This window comes from Bos taurus, chromosome 19 (genome assembly GCF_002263795.3).
Source record: "Bos taurus isolate L1 Dominette 01449 registration number 42190680 breed Hereford chromosome 19, ARS-UCD2.0, whole genome shotgun sequence".
NCBI lineage: Eukaryota > Metazoa > Chordata > Mammalia > Artiodactyla > Bovidae > Bos > Bos taurus.
The window spans coordinates 31,735,582-31,755,501 of record NC_037346.1 but is presented as its reverse complement, the minus strand read 5'-3'; the positions used below and the strand labels follow the sequence as shown (position 1 = coordinate 31,755,501).

The following is a 19,920-nucleotide window of genomic DNA, read 5'->3' as shown; positions in this document are numbered from 1 at the left end:
TTTTTTATCATCTGTTTTTACACATTTTATGGCTTATACGACACTGAAGATCTTTCTTCATTTGAAACAGATACAGTTACATCTTTTTAACCTTGCACAGTGTTTTTTGGATAGCATATACAGAGTTTTTACCCAGTCCCCTAATGATGGGCATATAAATTGTTTCCTATTTTGGGAATTTGGGGATGGTGCTGCCGTAGACACACATTTGCATAAAGTTTTCTGTACTGACACTGATGTTTCAGTACATTGAACCTATGGAATCCCTCCTGTTTTATCCTCCAGCAAGACTGAGCCACTTGTAATTCCCTGAATGTGTCACCACCTTCTGCGCCTCCATGCTTCAAACCCTGTTTCTTCTAAAATCCTGCTTCTTGGTCCCCTTGACCGATAAGCTCTAGTGAAACCCATGAAAAAGTGAATCTGCATGTAACATCACTGGTGATTGCCTTCACCCCCACCCTTCAGGGTCTCAAGTTCATAGTGTGTGCAACTGTACTGTTATTCCAGTCTTCACGGAGGCATCACTGTATTTGTGAAGCCTTCTCTAAATCCCTTAGGCAGATCCGGTCCTTCGCTGAAAATCTAAGCACTCCTATTACAGTCATTGTCCCAAACCCCTTTGCTATTCTGTCTTTCTGTCAAGAGGGTAAGTTCTTTGAGAGCAGGGCTGCTGTCTTTCTGATTCTCATTGTTCTGTTTTCTGGTGGGGTGCTTGACCCAAGTGGACACTTGACAAAGGTTTGCAAAATAAAAATCTTACACTTGGGGTCAAAACTAAAGGTATAATAATAATTCAAAAGATCCTTACTTGTTCATTCACTTAACAAATAGTTATTGAACATGTGCAGTGAATTGGTGTTTGAAATGGGAAGATGGCAAGAATGTCAGTGTGATTTCCTGACATTAGATGGTGTTTTGAAAGACTCCTTATGTCAATATAAAGGAAATAAAATCTAAGAAAAAGGCATCTCAGTAGAAAATAATAGGCCAAAATACATAACCAGGAAATGTCTTTAGAAATAGCATTCCTAATAAATGTCTGGGAAAATGTTCACTGGCTTAAAACATAAGTATTAAACATTTAAAAATTATTTCCATATATTTATTGGCATTAATTATGCAATATTCATAATACACAGTATAAATGAATGAATTAGAAGACATACTTTAATATATTGAAGTAGAACTGAGATATCTGAAATATTTTTAATATATTAAAATTCAGAGATAAAGTTTAAATATTTTCATAGAAGACCAGTTTGCCGTATGATTCAAAAACCTTTAAAATATACACACCTTCCCTTCTACTTAAAGGAAATAATCAAACATGAATGAAATGTTTAACTTTGGAAACAACCTAAGTAGCCAACAGTAAGGACTTGGCTGAACGCTTCGTGGCGGTTCATATCATAGCATACTACACGGTCATTTAAATTAAGTCAGTGTGTATTTAAGGTCAGGAATTTCCTATTTCTAAGTGCACAAAAGCAGTTCAGAATGGTTTACATACATAATGATCTCATTTCACAAGTGTTACAAAGAATTGCATAGAATAGCCTTGGATGGATAGACTTCAAGATACTACATCTGAATGTAGAAGAATTTGGGGCTTCTCTAAACCAAGTTTTCTACAATGAACCTTTTCAATGTGTACATTAAATTTTTTTTTTAATTTAGTTTTTAAAAAAGGCCTTGGGGACTTCCCTGGCAGTCCAGTGGCTGAGACTCTGTGGTCCCACCGCAGGAGGTCCAGATTTGATCCCTGGTCAGGGAAGTAGCTCCCACATCCCCAAACTAAAGAACCTGAAGGCTGCAACTAAGACCCAGTGCAGTTCAAAAAAAAAAAGTCTTTTGAAAAGCTGCTGTTTTTCTCTGGGATCGCACCCTGCAACCTGCGGTGGTTTGTTTCCCTGAACTGATAGGAGAGAGATTCCTTCCTGCTCCATCACACAAAGGTGGTGAGAACACGCCTGCAGCATCTCTGCCATGGAGCGCCTCCCTGTGAGTCGCTTCATTTCGAAAGTCCAGTTCCTGGGGACCCTCAGGCTTGTTTGGAGTCAAAGCTTTGTCTGTCTGCCTTTTTTCTCTGTGCTGACCTCTCTGAGGCCTGGTGCATCCTCTTGGTGTGCTTAACAGGTCCCTGGACAGAACTATTCACGCATCTAAATATCCCATGCGTCTAAACATTTCCAAAGTGATAAACCAAGCTAATAAACGGTTAAACAAAATATATTCTGTTCTTCTATTTTGATAGAAGAAATATTTGAATTTGAAATACTGCTTAATAACAACAACACAAAAAACAATGATGCTTAAATCTATTGTTTTTATGTGTCTGAAAGTTTAGGCAAAATACCAGAGGTAACTCGATTTAATTGTTATTGCTCAGTTGGATCTATGGATGGACCAGCGATGTGTGGGTGAGTAATGAATGGAAACACACACACATCATGAGCAATTACATCTTCTGCAGTACAATTCATTTCTCATGCTTCATTTCAGCAAAATACTAATTACATTACCGTCAAGATTTTTATGATAATTTTGTTCTGGTGGCAATAATGACCTAAAGCAGGGGTCGGCAGACATTTTCTGAAAAGGTCAAGATCATAAATAGTTTAGACTCTGCAGGCCATCTGGTCTCTGTCACAAGTACTCGACCTGCCGTCCAAGTTCAGAATCAGCCACAGACTCTCCGTAAGCAAAGGACCTGGCTCTGTGTTCGCTATTCGCTACTGAGACAAATAGCTGGATTTGACCCACAGGCTGCCTGGTCCTGTTGCAGCCATGATTTTCTCCTCCAGGGCCGCACAGGTGGCAACCTTGTCAATGGAGTGGATCTGTGGACCCTCACTGATCGCTCTCCCGAACTTAGTTTTGTCCATTTGCCTCACTTCACAATGATACCATGATTTTGGAGATCGGTCTCATCTCACCAGAGTGAGATTATTTTGGAAGTTCTCTCAGTGAGACAGAACATAGGTCATTTTTTGTAGCTCAAACCCAGGGAAGCTGATGGCAGGTCCTGATGGCACATTTTAGAAAGAACATCCAGGGAGGCCAGGGCCCCAGACCCTGAAAAATCACAGCTTCACGTTGATTTTTCCTGCTTTGAACTTTAAAGGCAGAGCTTTCTATGGTGTGGCTCAGTGGTAAAGAATCTGCCTGCCAATGGAGGAAACACAGGTTTGATCACTGGTCTAGAAAGATCCCACATGCCAAGGAGTAACTAAGCCCATGTGCCATGACTACTGAACCTGTGCTCGAGAGCCCACATGCCACAATTACTGAGCCCATGTGCTGCAACTACTGAAGTCCGAGCGCCCTAGTGCTCCGCAACAAGAGACATCGTTGCAGTGAGAAGCTCACTGCAACTAGAGAAAGCCCACGCACAGCAGTGAAGACCCAGAGCAGCCCAAAATACATACAAATAAATAAATAAACTTTGCAGGCATATTGCTGAGCACCCACTCTGTGTCCAGAACCTAACAAACAGAAATCAAGGAAACCAAAACCAACAGCAACAAAAAATGCATCCTTATCCAAATGTAACAAAGAGGCTTTCTAAAATGTCAAGGTTTTTCTTATCCTGCCCCCACGTGTCTCGGCTGCTCTACTGTCCTTAGATCGTCAATTTCAAGCCACGAAAGCACATTTCTTGCGTTATCTGTAGCGGCACGTATGCGAAGGGCTGATAATTCCAGGCTGATGAGAGGATCCGTCTGCAGCCGCACAGAAGCTGACAGCCCTCAGACCAGTCATTTATAAAAGCCTGTCTGGAGCCAAAATGAGCTGAACTGGGGGTGTGCATGGCTCTGGCCATGGCTGCAGCCCTGGCTGTGGCCGCAGAGCTAGGAGAGCTGCCCCACCCTCAGCCCCCGCCCTGCCCGCCCCATGAGGAATTCCATGTCTCCTCTGGATGGTTGATCTTGGAACATGGTTGAAAGTATCAGATAGGATGAAGAACAGCCCTTCCTTTCATTGAGGCTCCTGTTTAATGCATCATTCCTGCCTCAAAAGAACCACAAGGGAATTTCCTCTGCAGGGATGAACTTTATTGTTTAGGGAATTGAAACCTCAGCATGGTCAAACCCAGAGCTCACTGTCTTTCTAGAATTTGAGAAGAATTTTGAATCATGGAGACAACAGTGAACCAGGGCTCAGGTGAGCAGGGTCTAAGCCAAGCCTTGGGTCCACCTAGCTTTGGGTTTTTTCAAAGTTTCCTGCCTCTGTGAAATCATGAGGCTGGGTCGGGGGGTTGCTTTGAGACTCCCTCCAGTTATCCCTCAGTGATGCTGCCCCCACAAGAGCGCAGTCTACCTACTTCCTTTTCTCCAGCTCATTTTTTTGTTGTTATTTTTTGTTTTTACTGTATATTGGAATATGGTTGGGGGCTTCCCTGGTGATACAAGAGGTAAAGAATCCGCCTACAGTGCTGGAGACGCAGGAGACCAGGGTTCAATCCCTGGATGAGGAAGATCCCCTGGAGGAGGGCATGGCAGCCCACTCCAGTATTCTTGCCTGGAGAATCCAGTGGACAGAGGAGCCTGGTGGGGTACAGTCCAGAGGGTCCCAAAGAGTTGGACACAACTGAAGCAAGTTAGTATGCCTCAGGGCTAAGATATACAGATGGATATGTATATATCTAAAAGTCTGTATTGATATATAGTTGATTCACAATGTTGTACTAGTTTCTGCTATCCAGCAGAGTGACTCAGTTATACATACATGTATTCTTTTCCATTATGGTTTATCATGGGGCACTGAATACAGTCCCTGTGCTATACAGCAGGACCTTGCTGTCCATCCATTTGGAGAGATTGTATTTTGACTCTCTTCTTGCAGGCATGTTTCCCCTGGGTTACAGTCCAAAGGGTTGCAAAGAGTTGAACATGACTGACGCAACTGAGCACACACTCAGAGTATAGCTGATTTACAATATTGTGTTTGTTTCAGATATACAGCAAAATGACTCATACACATATATCTATTCATTTTCAAATTCTTTTCCCATGTAGGTTATTACAGAATATTGAGTATAGTTCCCTGTGCTCTACAGTAGGTCCTTGCTGATTATCTATTTTATATATAGTAGGCGTTGTATGTTACTCCCAAACACCTAATTTATCCCTCTTCCCCCAACCTTTCCCCTTTGGCAGGCATAAGTTTGTTTTCTATGTCTGTGAGTATGCTTCTGTTTATAAATAAGTTCATCATTTTCTTTAGAGTCCACATATAAGTGATATCAAATTGTATTTGTCTTTATCTGACTTTCTTCAGCTTATTCTTGATCTCTCTGTCTTTCTGTAATCTTTCTCTCTCACACACAAACTTCTAAGAGTTTATAAATATTACTTAGGCTCTAGATCCTAATTTAATTTCAGTTTATCTCTGTTTTCTATCAGCTCAGTTCAGTTCAGTTGCTCAGTCGTGTCCAACTCTGCGACCCCATGGACTGCAGCACACCAGGCTTCCCTGTCCATCACCAACTCCCAGAGCTGCTCAAACTCATGTCCTTCGAGTCAGTGATGCCATCCAACCATCTCATCCTCTGTCACCCCTTCTCCTCCCGCCTTCAATCTTTCCCAGCACCAGGGTCTTTTCCAGTGAGTCAGTTCTTTTCAATAACTCCAACTCCAATACTGTTTTCTATTGTCATTTTTTATAACTGGATTTAGAAACATTAAGACATTTCTGTTGTTCAGTCACTAAATCGTGTCCAACTCCTTGTGACCCCATGGACTACAGCATGCCAGGCTTCCCTTCCTTCACTGTCTCCCTTAGTGTTGAAACCTGTGACCTGGACAGAATAATGATCATCCCTCCCTAGCTTGATGCATAAAGAACAGCAGATGTCCAGAGATAGATCCACTGTGGACAGGTGGAAAGTCCCTATCTTTTCCCAGGTCCTCTCTTAGACTCTGGTTGTCTTTATAGATTCTGCCCCTATTATTAGGTGGTCTGTTCAGTCTAGCTTTTAATGGGGTTAGGGCTTTCTTTCTGGGTATTCTTTTATATTTTGAGAGGACCTTGGGAGAGGTACCTCAGTTCCCAAGAGCCAGACACCGTTTTAGAACAGAGTTTGGGGGACTTCCCTGGTGTCTAGTGGTTAAGATTTCATCTTCCAATGCAGGAGTGTGAGTTCGATCTCTGGTCTGCTAGCTGAGGTCCCACATGCCTCGCGGCCAAAAAACCAAAACCAAAACAGGAGCAATGTTGTAACATTCAATAAAGACATTAAAAATGGATCACATAAAAAAAAACCTTTAAAAAGAAATAAAAATAAAACAGAGTTTGGGATGCTGTAAACGAGGTTAGAAAGGATATTTTCAATCTTATGAACACATGAGTTTCCCAATGAAGTAAACTTAGAAGGAGAAAATAAGAGGGTGGAGCAATGAGCCTTGTAAGATACTGGTCTATTTTTGTATTTCCTAAGAGTCCATAGATGAGAAAAATTATAGAATTGCTTGGGAAACTCTGAGATCCCACACAGACATCAAGGACTATGGACTGAATTTATGATCCCAGATAACCCTTGCCTCTTCCCCTTCAGGACTGCCCTTCTCCATGACCTGGATCCAGATGTATTTTCTGCCCTTTCATGAGGCTCCCTCACATCATCAACCAAGAATCCTTGACTTCATTCTCCTCCCCTGCAGTGCCAAGGAACATTGTGTTGCTTTCTTGAAATAAGCTAGTTTCCTTTGTCCATAAGCCCGCGGAGAATGAGAACCATCTCTTTCTGTCTCTTTACTTGATTGTTCAGATGTTTAGAAGGAACACTGGCTTTCAGGGCACTGGGAAATGTATCCGCCTTTAAGTCTGATGCTTGGATATCTTGACGACAGTTTGCTTATCAGATTTGCCCATTGAGATTCGGTCAGTGTGGGAGCCGGTTCCAAAACCATATATCTTCCTTTCCTACAGAAGCCAACTCAAAAAAATCAGCAAAAGGGAGTTTTCTTTCCAGCCTCAGAAGGCATGTTTGGAGTGGAGGTCCACATAACGCCAGCAGGAAAAGAAATATTGCCATAACTGCCCTTGGCCCAGGGGACGCAGGCCCGGCGGCACGGGGGTTACCCTGCTTCCTCTGCTCCCAGCTCACGCCATCGGGGGCCCCCCTGGGAACCACCTTCATTCCATGGCCATGAAAAGAGCATGTTTTCCCTAGAATTTCCTGCTGCCGGAGGTTTCCAGAAACAGACACACAGTTCTGTTTGGCTGCAGAGACTAAAAGAGAAAAAAAAAAATGTATGTGTACATGGGCCAGATTTATTTATTTCTCAAGGTAAATTACCTTTGCCTTACAACTCAGGTCCTTCCCCTACAGAAGAAAGCCTTTGAAAAACAGGCAGTGTCTGCGACCTGTTTGCAAGATTCCAGACAGAATGATTCACGCTCTTGAGGTGGACAGGGAAGTAGTGCCTGTAATATTCCCTCATTGTGACAGAAGGTCAGCGATGGATCTGCCATCTGCCAACAGACCCCTGCCCAGGTTGCCTGCCCAGGTCCAGGAAGGTGGAAGGAGTGTGTGCTTTGGGGCAGAATGGACCTGGATTTTCATTCTGTCCCTTTCACTCATTACTGTCTGTCTTTGGACAACTCGTATTACCTCTCTGAGCCCATTTCCTCCTCTGAGAAATTATGCCAGTAATTCTAGCTTTTCACTGTTGTGAGATGCAGGAAAGAATATATCAGATCTCGGTCTATGGTAAATGCTAAGTACGGGTTCCTTTGCTTCTGTCTTCATCATGTTCTTCCTAAGACACTTGGAATTGAATTCTTGACTGTCCTGTGCCTGTTATTGGTCTGTTATTGGTAATTCCTGACTGTCCTTTTCTGTGGATTTCACTTTCTAGCACTGACATCTTGTTTTGATGTTTTGACCACAGAGGATAAGTGGTGAAGAGATGTGTCTCCTTTGGGACTTCCCTGGTTCCCAGGGTTTGGTCCCTGGTCAGGGAACTAAGATTCCACATGCTGCATCGTACAGCCAAAAAAAAAAAAGCAGATACAGAGATGGGTCTCCTTTGACCCTGCCTTCCTGAAGGCAGCAAGATTACTCAGCTGGTGGATGGGCTAGTTGGTCTTTCTGCTGCCTCCAGGCACCAGGGATATGCCAAGACAGCCTTCATCTGAACCAGCCTCAGCACTTTGCCTTGGTGTCTGTTACTGGAGCTGCATTCTTTTCAACCTCATTGATTCTTAAATCAATTCTGTTGATGCCAAGTTGTCCTGCTTAATAATCTGCAAAAATCTTTTTATTTGATTGGTAGTCACACATCAGAAGAGATCAGCAAGTGTGAGGCTGGGTGGAACTTTCAACCTAACAGGTTACTAATGAGTTAAAGCCCTGAACATACATGGAACCTTAGAGCTGGGATGGCCTCTGAGACATGGGGGACGGTGGTCGTATTTTGCTGATGAAGAAACCAAGGCCCAGAGAACTTAAGTGATCCACTTAAGGTCACATAGCTTTTAACATCAGAATCCAAGCTGAATCCACACTTCTATTCCCAGTTTTGAGTTTCCTATGAAACTCCATTTTCTTCATGGAGATGTATGATCCATCTGAGCCATGTTTTAGGATAAAAGCAATCATATGTTGTCTTTTGCCTCCATTAGAATTTTTAGGCAGATATCTTTTTTTTTTCCCTCATGTGAAAGATTCTTTAGTATCTTCTATTTATGCATCATATAAATTAAGTGATGTATTTCTTCCAATAGTTATTTTTTAAATAAAAATAAGGACTGTAGCAATGGTCTTATTTTTTTTTAACTTTTTTTTGTATAGCCAATTAACAAACAATATTGTGACAGTTTCAGGTGACCCTCAAAGGGACTCAGCCATCCATACACATGCATTCTCCCGCAAACCCTCCCATCCAGGAGGCCACATAACATTGAGCAGAGTTTCTTTTGCTATGCAGTACAACTGCATTTTTGTTTTGCGATCTGTTTGGGGGGCTTTTTTAAAGTAAAATTTCTATCATTTTCCACCTGTAAAGCTTTGGGATCTTCTTTGAAAATGTCTCCTCTGTTCGCTCCATAAATCAGTTGTGTGGCCCCCTGTGTCTGCCTCCCATCAGTATTCCTCCCTTTCTCACCGCCTTTTTCTTCCTCACTATCAGCCCCTAACCCAGGTCTTCAGCTCTTCAAGCTGGGATCACACTGGAAGAGCCTCCCCAGATATATCTAACTACCTGCAGGGCTTTCCTGATCCATCCTGACTTGTACGCTGACTCAGATTTAATCTCTCACTGATGTTAATCACACCCTCCCCTTTTCAGTCTAATTTCACGCAGCTCCCCTGTTTCAAACAGACAAATTCCTTCATCTGTGTTCAATTTGGGCCTTTCAGCCTCTTCACAGCCACCCTATGGGGTAACTTTCTCACGTTATCAGGGTCTGCATCCATCGAACTGGCTCCATCCAAGTCACCTTCTGCATGTCCTTTTCCTATCGCTCTTGTCTGCTGACTTTTCTCTCATCCTGTGAGACAGGGATAACCTGGCCACAGGCACGGGGAGGACCATCCATCACCTCCCATAGACAACCATGGTAGCTTGGACCTGCTGCTTTTCCTGACTAAATCTCAGCTTCTTCCTCCGAAAAACTGGGAGCATAATGTCTAGTTTATCTTACAGGAGAAAACCATTGATAAATGTTTTGCAAGCATACCACATTCTTCAACTATCTCTGTGCTTGTGTCCATACAGTAGAGACACATCCTCCATGACACTGAACTCCAAGGCGCTTATAAGTGCTGGGAGAATCTCATTTGGGACAGAGGTCAGGCAGCTCCTGTTCTGATAACTTACCCGGGGTGAGGGGCAAGGGGTCCCTGGGAGGACCACTGGTTCCTAGAGATGGGAGCTCAAACCTTGTCCCTTTATTTACTAAACTTCCACAAATTGGAGATGTAGTTGGTTTAGCAAATGCCCTTTTTTATAAGTTATTTACTTATTTTTGGCTGTGCTGGGTCTTCACTGCTGCACAGGCTTTTCTCTAGTTGCAGCGAGCAGGGGCTACTCTCTAGTTGCCATGCGTGGACTTCTCATTGCACTGGCTTCTCTTACTGTGGAGCACCGGCTCCAGGGTACAGGCCGCAGTGGTTGTGGTGCAACGAGCTTAGCTTCTCTGTGGCATGAGGGATCTTCCCAGACCAGAGATTGAACCCTTGTCGTCTGCAGTGACAGGCAGATTCTTTACCACTGAGCCACCCAGGAAGTCTCGCAAATGCCCTTCTTGAAATCCATGTGTTCCTTGGAGAACTGTAGAAAATTGGTCCATTTATTTTTATATGTGCTATAAGTTTTTATTGAAGTATAACACCATTCAGCAAAGGCCTCAGATCCTAGGATCCGACTCAGTGATGTTTCACAGGGTGGATACACTCATGTCAGCAGCACCCAGATCCTGCACTGGGTATTCCTTACGTTCCAGAAGCCCCTGTGGCCTCTTTCAGTCACTAATCCTCCCCCCACCAAAGGCAACAGCTGAGCTGACATCTAACACTACAGGTGGGTTTTGCCTGTTTTTGGGCTTTTTATAGGAGAAATCATCTAGTGTATACGTTTTTGTAACTGGCTGTCTAATTCATTTCTATCGATACAATTTGATGTCTTTGTCTTCTGGGTGAGTTCTTTTTTTAAAGAAATCAGGATAAAATAGACATAACATTTGCCATCTTAGCCATTTTTAACTGCCCATTTTAACTGACCATTTCCCAGGTCAGTAGCAGTAAGTACATTTACATTGCTAAGTGATCACTCTCCTGAACTCTTTTCATCTTGCAAGACTAAAATCCCCATCAAAGACAAACTCCCCCTCCCCCTGCTCCCAGCCCTGGCAATCACTGTTCTACTTTGTGAATTCAGCTCCTCTAGGGACCTCATACAAGTGGGATCATAGTCTGTATCCTTCTGAGCCTGGCTTATTTCACTCAGCATAAAGGCCTCAAAGCCCATCCATGTTGCAGCAGGTGTCAGAATTCTGTTCCCTTTTAAAGGCTGCGTAATACTCCACAGTATGGCTAGATCATGTTTTGTCTGCCCACTCAGCCTTCTGTGGACACTTGTGTTGCTTCTACTCTTTGGCTATGGTGAATTCTTTTTTTCTTTGGGGACAAAGAAAAAAGTATGCCACGCACCTGGTAATAATCCTTCATTTGCTTGTGAAACTCCTTATTCTTGTGAAACTCCTTCTTCTCCTTGACATCTTCAGGAGAAAACAAATAAGCATCTCTAATTTTTCTTTATAATTCTAGTTTCTACCCTTTTATCCTACCCATTTCTACTATAAAATGTCTCCAAATTATTTTCACTCCTGCAAAGTGAATGGAACAGCCAATCCTATTTGCCTGGAAACTAAGGCGTCCTAGGACCCACCCTGTCTGTTGCTCACTGGAATTTCTCACCCTGAACCCCAGCTTGTCTGGTCTTTAGACAAACCCACATGTCTTCTCATTGCACTCACCTCTATGCTCCCCTCACTTGCCCAGTGTTTCCGAGAAGCTCTCATCGTGCTCAGGTGGCCCTTCCAATGTGTGTCCCAGGCTGAGCCCTTATACAGAACAGTCATAGTACATGCTTCACTCGGGTAAGGAAGGAAAATGTCCAAACTCACCTAACCTCTTTGAAATACTATATTCCAACATATATGTGCAGTTTGTTTTGTGTGATAAAGGAGCTCTTTTCTGAGCATTAAAATTCAAGTTGCAATAAGGAAACGAATCTAAGAATTTAAAAGGGAGATGGCTATTTAAAGAATTCTGAGATGAGTCGTGACTGCAGCCATGAAATTAAAAGACGCTTACTCCTTGGAAGGAAAGTTATGACCAACCTAGATAGCATATTCAAAAGCAGAGACATTACTTTGCCAACAAAGGTCCATCTAGTCAAGACTATGGTTTTTCCAGTGGGCATGTATGGATGTGAGAGTTGGACTGTGAGGAAAGCTGAGTGCCTAAGAATTGATGCTTTTGAACTGTGGTATTGGAGAAGACTCTTGAGAGTCCCTTGGACTGCAAGGAGATCCAACCAGTCCATTCTGAAGGAGATCAGCCCTGGGATTTCTTTGGAAGGAATGATGCTAAAGCTAAAACTCCAGTACTTTGGCCACCTCATGCGAAGAGTTAACTCATTGGAAAAGACTCTGATGCTGGGAGGGATTGGGGGCAGGAGGAGAAGGGGATGACAGAGGATGAGATGGCTGGATGGCATCACTGACTCGATGGACGTGAGTTTGAGTGAACTCTGGGAGATGGTGATGGACTGAGAGGCCTGGCGTGCTGCGATTCATGGGGTCACAAAGAGTCGGACACGACTGAGTGACTGAACTGAACTGAGATGAGTCCTTTTACAAAGCAACAATTCTCAGCAATATAAGCCTCATCAAGGATTTACTTGCACTTGCATTTCTTCCTTTATGAACAAAGAAGGTAGCAGGCAGCCCCTAGTTCACTCGGACTCCCCATCCCATCCACTTCCCTCATCCTGAAGATGACAGTAATTAATGTGTTTTTCCTCTGAAATCCTATTTTAGCTGTTTCCTCTTCAAACTCCTCCTACTTTGGATAGCTCTTTTCCTACCCTATCAAGATAATTTAAAATAGCATTTCTTTTTTTCAGGGATATGGGTAATATTTCCTCTGGGCTGGCACAATCTATGACTTTAATCTCTGCTGACAGGCCGCTGGGGAGTCTACTTCTCCCCAGGGCCGGAGGGCAGGAAGACTGAGATTGCCCACCAGCAGCTCCCATCTGAAGGGTGTTATCTCTATTCTACTGGCAAAATACGAGGTCGAGTGGTTAAAGGTCAGAGATGATAGGAAAGGAGGCAAGAATGCTGACTCTTTTAAAAAAATCTTGGAATACTCCTCATCATTTCAGTGGTGTCTGATGTGTGCTTTTTTACAGTCCAGAACTTTTTCACACATTTGATCCAATTTTCTTCCCTGAGATAGTCCAACAGTTTCTGTATAGATCTCCTGGCTCATCTTATAAAAGTGTAACTTAGCTTCCAAAGTAGTTTGGTCTAGCCGACTTCTCAGTTCCATGAAGGGGATATATATGTGTGTGTGTGTGTGTGTGTGTGTGCTGTTTTTGTTGTTGTTTAGTTGTTAAGTCCTGTCCAACTCTTTTGTGACCCTATGGACTGTACCCCTCCATTCTCTTCTGTCCATGGGCTTTCCCAGGCGAGAATACTGGAGTGGGTTGCCCTTCCCTTCTCCAGGGTATCTTCCTGACCCAGGGGTTGAACCCAAGTCTCCTGCATTACAGGCAGATTCTTTACTGCTGACCCTTGAGGGAAGCCCATACATGTGTGTATGTGTGTAACGAATACACAGATTTTGTCACTGTGAATATGTATGCATACACACGTATGCAGTGACAAAATCTGGATTTTGTGTGGCCCCAGCATTACACAGGCAGTCAACCGTCTGTGTCTCCCTTGTGTCAACACAGACCTCCCTGGTCTTTGCTTTTTCTTACCCAGACCTTCAGCTATGTCTAAGAAATGGGGGATGGGGGCACAGTTAAAAGTTCTGAAAAAGGAATTGCAGATATCTTAAATCAACAAGGAAAAAAGCAAGAGGAATCAGATATCTAATTATCATTTCTCCTCCAAAAGAAAAGTAAAGATAAGCTGACTAAAATATCAAAGAAAGTAAATTGTGAGGAGATCTGTATAATTAAACTAAGCCAGCATCAGTGGCTTATTGCCACGAATGTTGAAGAATTTGTGCCAGGTATAAATGCACATGGCAACAGATTGTTTGTGAAGCAATTGACATGATGTCTGAGATAAACGTCAAAGTAATTCATTTAGGGTGATGGGGGAGTTGACATAGAGGGTTAGGGAGGAAATGAAATTGGCAGTCAGTTGCTTTTTGAAGCTGGATGTAAGTTACGTGAGATGTATGTTATAGTACTGTCTACTTTGGGGTATATTTGAAATTTTTCATAATATACAATTAGCAAATACACAGGAGGAATAAAATTATAGGAAATCAAACAAAAGCAGACACATGTAACACACAGTGCATTTTTTACTACAAAGGTGAAATAGAAATTAATAATTATGAATGAAACCAGCAAGTCAACCATCAGAATTTAATAAAAGTAAAATCAATCCTAATGCCTGGACCAAAAAGAAAAAGTATCAAGTGCAATTACTAAATATTTGTGAAGTTATGCAAATGACCAACAGTGCATGTTGAAGTTTGGGGAATTTGACCAAGTCTGTACTTGAAAACAGTAACTTCAAACAGTAACTTCAAAATGTTTTTATTACTTGAGAGAAATTATAATAAATGAATGTTTACATTCAGTTAATTAAATTGGAAGAGCAAAGCATGAATAGAAAAAGAATAAATGTCATTAAAAAAGTAAAATGCAAATAAGTAAATTTGAAAAGTCATCTACCAAACTAGAAAGAAAGGCAGGAAAAAAACTCCACAAAATTATAGTTGAGATAGGGCATAAAACTTCAACTACTCAACTGGGTGATTTTTAGAAAAATATTAATTGACAAAATGCACTGAAGATGAAGCAGATCATTACAAAAAAAACAATAACCACAGGAGAAACTGTAAATGTATTTGAAGATTCTAGTCCCTTTCTTATCCTCAACCCTTAAAAGCACCAGTATTAGATGACTTTGGGCTTCCCAGGTGGCGCTAGTGGTAAAGAACCTGCCTGCCAGCGCATGAGACACAAGACTTGGGTTCGATCCCTGGGTTAGGAAGATCCCAGGGATCCAGGATTCTTGCCTGGAAAATCCCCTGGACAGAGGAGCCTGGTGGGCTACAGTCCATGGGGTCACAAAAGAGCTGGACATGACTTAGCCACTAAACAACAACATACAGATACCTATTTCAAATCTATGATAAATAGTGGATTTAATGGCAGTACACTTTTGGAAAAATACATAGGTTTTATTTCACCTGCTTGTACTTTTGGACTGGCTCTGAAACCCATCCTTTCTCATGCTTGAACTAGGTAGCAATCTCTCCAACAGGACTCCAACAGGAATTTTTTTTTCCCCCCACATGACAAGTGATTCTAACATTTGTCAGGAAGAATAAACAGACAAGAATCATCAAGAATATTTTGAACAACAGAGTCAGAATTTACTTTGATGTACATGAAAATATATTACCATAACACGATAGTAACTTAACATGACAGTTGGGCCAACAGAGAGAGGGACCACGATATTTAAACTATTATAACGGTGGCATTTCAAATTATTAGATGATAAAAGATGAATTATTTGATGTTTGTTATGGGGAAGTTCAGGAATTATAAAGAGAAATATTTTGTGTGCTACACAATGATATTATGTTGATTATAATTTATTTGTTTACAAGAAAACCACAAAAAGGGCTCAGGGTGTTTTAACACCATCTCACTGCTGTATAATTGTGTTTATTACAATATTCTAATTCACCTAAAAGAATTTGATCAAGGTTATTTTCTTACCGCCTTGTGGGTTGATGATTATAAAAAAATTACATTGCACTTATTTTGTGCCAGGCACTTTTGTAAGCTATCGAGGTATATTAATACCTTTAATATTATACAACATCAAAACAACCATAGGAGGTTAAAATAGTATTATTATTTCCCATAAAGTACATCCGCGAGCAACTAGGGATGCAGAGTGTCTGTGCAGCTTCTCCGAGGTCACAGTCACATACCTAGTAAGGGCAGCGATTGGTACTTCAACTCAGGCCGCCTGGCTCTGGGTGCATAAGACTTCTGCTCTCCTAGAAAGAAGCTCACGGAGTCTATTAGAGGAAGGCACTCAGGCTCCTGGCTCTAATGTGCCTTTCTGCTCCACTCAGGGACGTGAGGTTCTCATGGCAGATGTTCAGAGCCCTCTAGAAGCTGGATAGGGCAGAAAATAAGGGAGAGGTGACACCAGAAGAGGATCTCAGAGAATGCTGAATCCTATTCCTTCTCCTATAAACTAAGGTGCCTTCACATCTTAGGTGGATAGAGGATATCTGATCTCCAAGCTTCAGAGGGACGTTCCTGTACCTCTCAGCTCTAAAATTCGGCTTGCATTTTTTCATGTTTCTACAACTGTAATTAGATGGTGCCAGGATTAAAAGTGTCGACATTGCAGCCTGATGCTCTATGATGACCTAGAGGGGTGGGATAGGGGGACGGGTGCGATGAAGGGGCGGGTGGGAGGGAGAGGGTATGTGTATACCTATAGCTGATTCACGCTGTTGTACACTAGGAATTTACACAACATTGTATAGCAATTAACCTCCCATTAACAATCAATATTTTTAAAGTGTTGACTTGGAGACGTGTGGCCAAAGAGCTGTGACCTCTGACCCGCCCTGGTCTGTTTGCTCCGCGCAGGGACCTGATGCCGAGGACCCTGGATGGCCAGATCACCATGGAGAAGACGCCCAGCTACTTCGTGACGCGCGAGGCGCCCGCGCGCATCTCGGCCATGTCCAAGGACACCAAGCTCCTGGTGGTGGTGCGGGACCCGGTGACCCGGGCCGTGTCGGACTACACGCAGACGCTCTCCAAGCGGCCCGACATCCCCAGCTTCGAGAGCCTGGCCTTCCGGAACCGCTCGGCGGGCCTGGTGGACCGCTCGTGGAGCGCCATCCAGATCGGCCTGTACGCGGAGCATCTGGAGCGCTGGCTGCGCCACTTCCCCGCCCGCCAGATGCTCTTCGTGAGCGGTGAGCGCCTGGTGCGCGACCCGGCCGGCGAGCTGGGCCGCGTGCAGGACTTCCTGGGCCTCAAGCGCATCATCTCGGACAAGCACTTCTACTTCAACCAGACCAAGGGCTTCCCCTGCCTCAAGAAGGCGGAGGGCAGCGGCCGCCCCCACTGCCTGGGCAAGACCAAGGGCAGACCCCACCCCGAGATCGACGCGCAGGTGCTGCGGCAGCTGCGGGATTTCTACCGGCCCTTCAACCGCAAGTTCTACCAGATGACGGGCCACGACTTCGGCTGGGACGGATGAACTTATAATTTAAAAAGAAAAAAGAAAATATCAGAAGATAATATATTTTTTTACCAATCGGTAGAGAAGAAGCAGTTTAATATTTGCGCTGCCGATATTTGTTTCAGTATTTTTTTTTATGAATGTTAAAGAGATTGTTCTCCTCTCCACCCTCACTGGCATGAACAACCAACCGCAGAGGTTTCGAAAAAAAGGAAATCTGCACGAATCTCCATTTTCCATCTTTATTTTATGTTTTACGTTCACCGTTATGAAGTATGAGTGTCAGTTACCATTAAAACTTTCAAGAAATCCCTGAGAGTATAGCTCACTCTCTTTTTTAACACAGCCCAGATAAAATTGCTATCTCTCCTGATGTTTTTCTCCCTTTACTTTTGTTCCTGTGCCACTTTTTCTTAAACCTTTTCCCGATTAATAATTCTGTACGGTTACCCATCACTTCTCGGATATCACAGTGTTTTCAACTACATCTTTCTTGATCCTTATACTCAGCTGTGATTTAACAACAGAACAGGAAGGCTATTATCCCCATTTTACAGATAAAGAAACTGAGTATCAGGGAGGTTAAGTAATGTATCTTACCGCCAGATGGTAGACCCTTGACAAAACTCCATCTTCCACTTATTCCCTGCTTTGTGCCACTCTTTCCAGGGAGAATGGGAAAGGCACAGACATCCTTTAGAAATGCTTGGCTAGTTTGGGGACGGTTTCCTGTTGCTTTTGAGTTCTAGGCAAGCCTTATGGTGCTCAAACATCTTACACAGTTGTGCTCAAGGAAACTACTCTGTCCTGGACACAATGTCTTTTAAGAGGCAGTCTTGGCTTGCTAAAGCACCCCAAGAGGTGGAAATCCCAACTGAATTGAAGTGAGGGGAATTACTGGATTGTTGCATGGAGAACAAGGTGGCTGCTCACACTAGGAGCAGGACAAGCTGTGGTAGGGGCAGAATTTACCTATTCTTGTTTTGATTATTTTTTTTCTTAAAAACCCATTCAGTAAGAGTTTGCAAATATCAACCTCAGTTTTTAACCTCTTTTTTTTTTTAACAAAGTCTGCCTCTGTTATAACATCTTATTTCTAACCTCGGAGCTAGTACTAAAAAAAAAAACAAATCATCTTATTTACAAGGCCCTCAGTTTTTTATGGGTGGAGGGAGGGCTGTCACTTTGTCACTTTATTTTTTTCCCATTTCCTCTTTATACCAATTATAATATAATATTCATTAATATTTGGAAAATACTCTAAGAACTGCAGATATGGGTAAAACAGTGATTTTTTTTTCTATTCTCCCATCTGTTTCTGCCTGTTCCCCATTTAAATAGCTCAAATAAATCAATAGTTTATTAAGAGTGTTCCTTTCCTCTCTGAGTGGGCATTAACCAGATTAGCATTAATGGGAATTAAATTGGTTTAGAGAAGAGCACATATGCACAAACTATATAAAACATTTATAATTAGTCTGTCAGCAACATTTTATTACAGGTTTAAACCCAAGAGGAAAATGTCTCCAATCTCATGGAAGTTTTCCATGTCTGCTAAAACATAAAGGACCAGACACTCCAGTATTCTAAAGCAGTATTCTTTTTTCTTCTCAGTTTTGTCAATCAAAAGAACGTAACATTGTTTTAAAATATGAGGTTTTATTGTGCATTTGACAGAGATGCTATTATTGAGTGAATTATGTATTTCTTGAGAAGTCTAACACGGGATTAAAATGAAGGAAAAAAAACAAGTTTCTAGGTATCCTATTCTTGCTTTAAATCTCTGGATTTATTTATTAATTCTCTTTTATGGGGGTTAAGTAGACCCCAAATCCAGGTCCCCTTTCCCAACTGATCTCCTTCCCTTCTGCACCCTCAACTTCCTGACGCTACAGCCTGTTTTTTTTTTCCTACTTGAATCATGACTACCAGCAATAAGAAATGCATTTTACACTCTTTTCATCTTTTCTCTTATGTCTGTGCTTCTGATTCTCTCATAAGCATTTGCTTGGCCTCACCCAAAGGTGGCTCGCACAAGGAAACAAGCACATCTAACAACTGTATTCAGCAGCCTTCATCTTTTTGTGTTAAGAAATAATAAAAGAACAGAATTGAGTGCAAAGAACTTCCTCTTGCATGTAGATGTTTTGTTTTCTCATGTGACTTTTTAAATGGATGACTACAGAACATTCCAGGAAAACCTTCTAAGATTTCATAAGAATGGTAGACGTTCTTTATCCTAACCAAGTGTATGAATATCTCAGGTCAGTGTACCCCAGAATAGGAATTTTCCATTTTTGCCTTTATGTGATATTTCCCCTTGCTGTGTGTGGACTTGGACTCAGATTTCTTTTGTCCATTTGGCTACATCACATAAGAAATAGGCTGTGCTCTTGATTTGAGCCTCTTAGTCACCCTTCCTCCAAGCTGTCTGCTGCACAATCATGTCCACTGACCTCCTGCTCTCCTCTCAGATATAGAGAACAACCAGAGGTCTGCAGCTTCATTCTGAATCATTTGCTTTTGAGGCCATGCCTACAGTGTATAAATTCTTCTGATTAGTAAGAAATTCTAAGAGAAATAAATTTTAGTCTATTGACTAGAGATCAATAAGCTTCTAGAGAATGGATATTTATTATTCTGGAGTATTAATCCCACTCCAATTATCTTATTTTCAAAGATCCTCAAAGTTAGAGTAAACCGTGACAGTGATCAGGATTAAGTCCCCACTTGGCACTTGAATCCTTTCTTCTGCTGGTTGTGCAGGGGTTTAAAACACTGATGTGTCTATCAATTAACTTGATTTTTGCAGTTGTAAAGAGGATAAGTGAAAGTGAAGTTGCTCAGTCGTGTCCGACTCTTAGCGACCTCATGGATTACAGCCTACCAGGCTCCTCCGTCCATGGAATTTTCCAGGCAAGAGTACTG

At 42.3% G+C, this 19,920-nt stretch overlaps 1 protein-coding gene across 1 annotated transcript in view; it reads left to right on the top strand.

The window, feature by feature from the left end:
• The window catches only part of HS3ST3A1 (heparan sulfate-glucosamine 3-sulfotransferase 3A1), an 83,878-nt gene extending 66,868 nt beyond the window's left edge, over nucleotides 1-17,010 (top strand). The window contains exon 2 of the mRNA NM_001192548.1: nucleotides 16,389-17,010. Coding sequence (NP_001179477.1) covers nucleotides 16,389-17,010 — 622 coding nt within the window. The remainder of the gene's footprint in view (nucleotides 1-16,388) is intronic.
• Nucleotides 17,011-19,920: the final 2,910 nt, after the last annotated feature.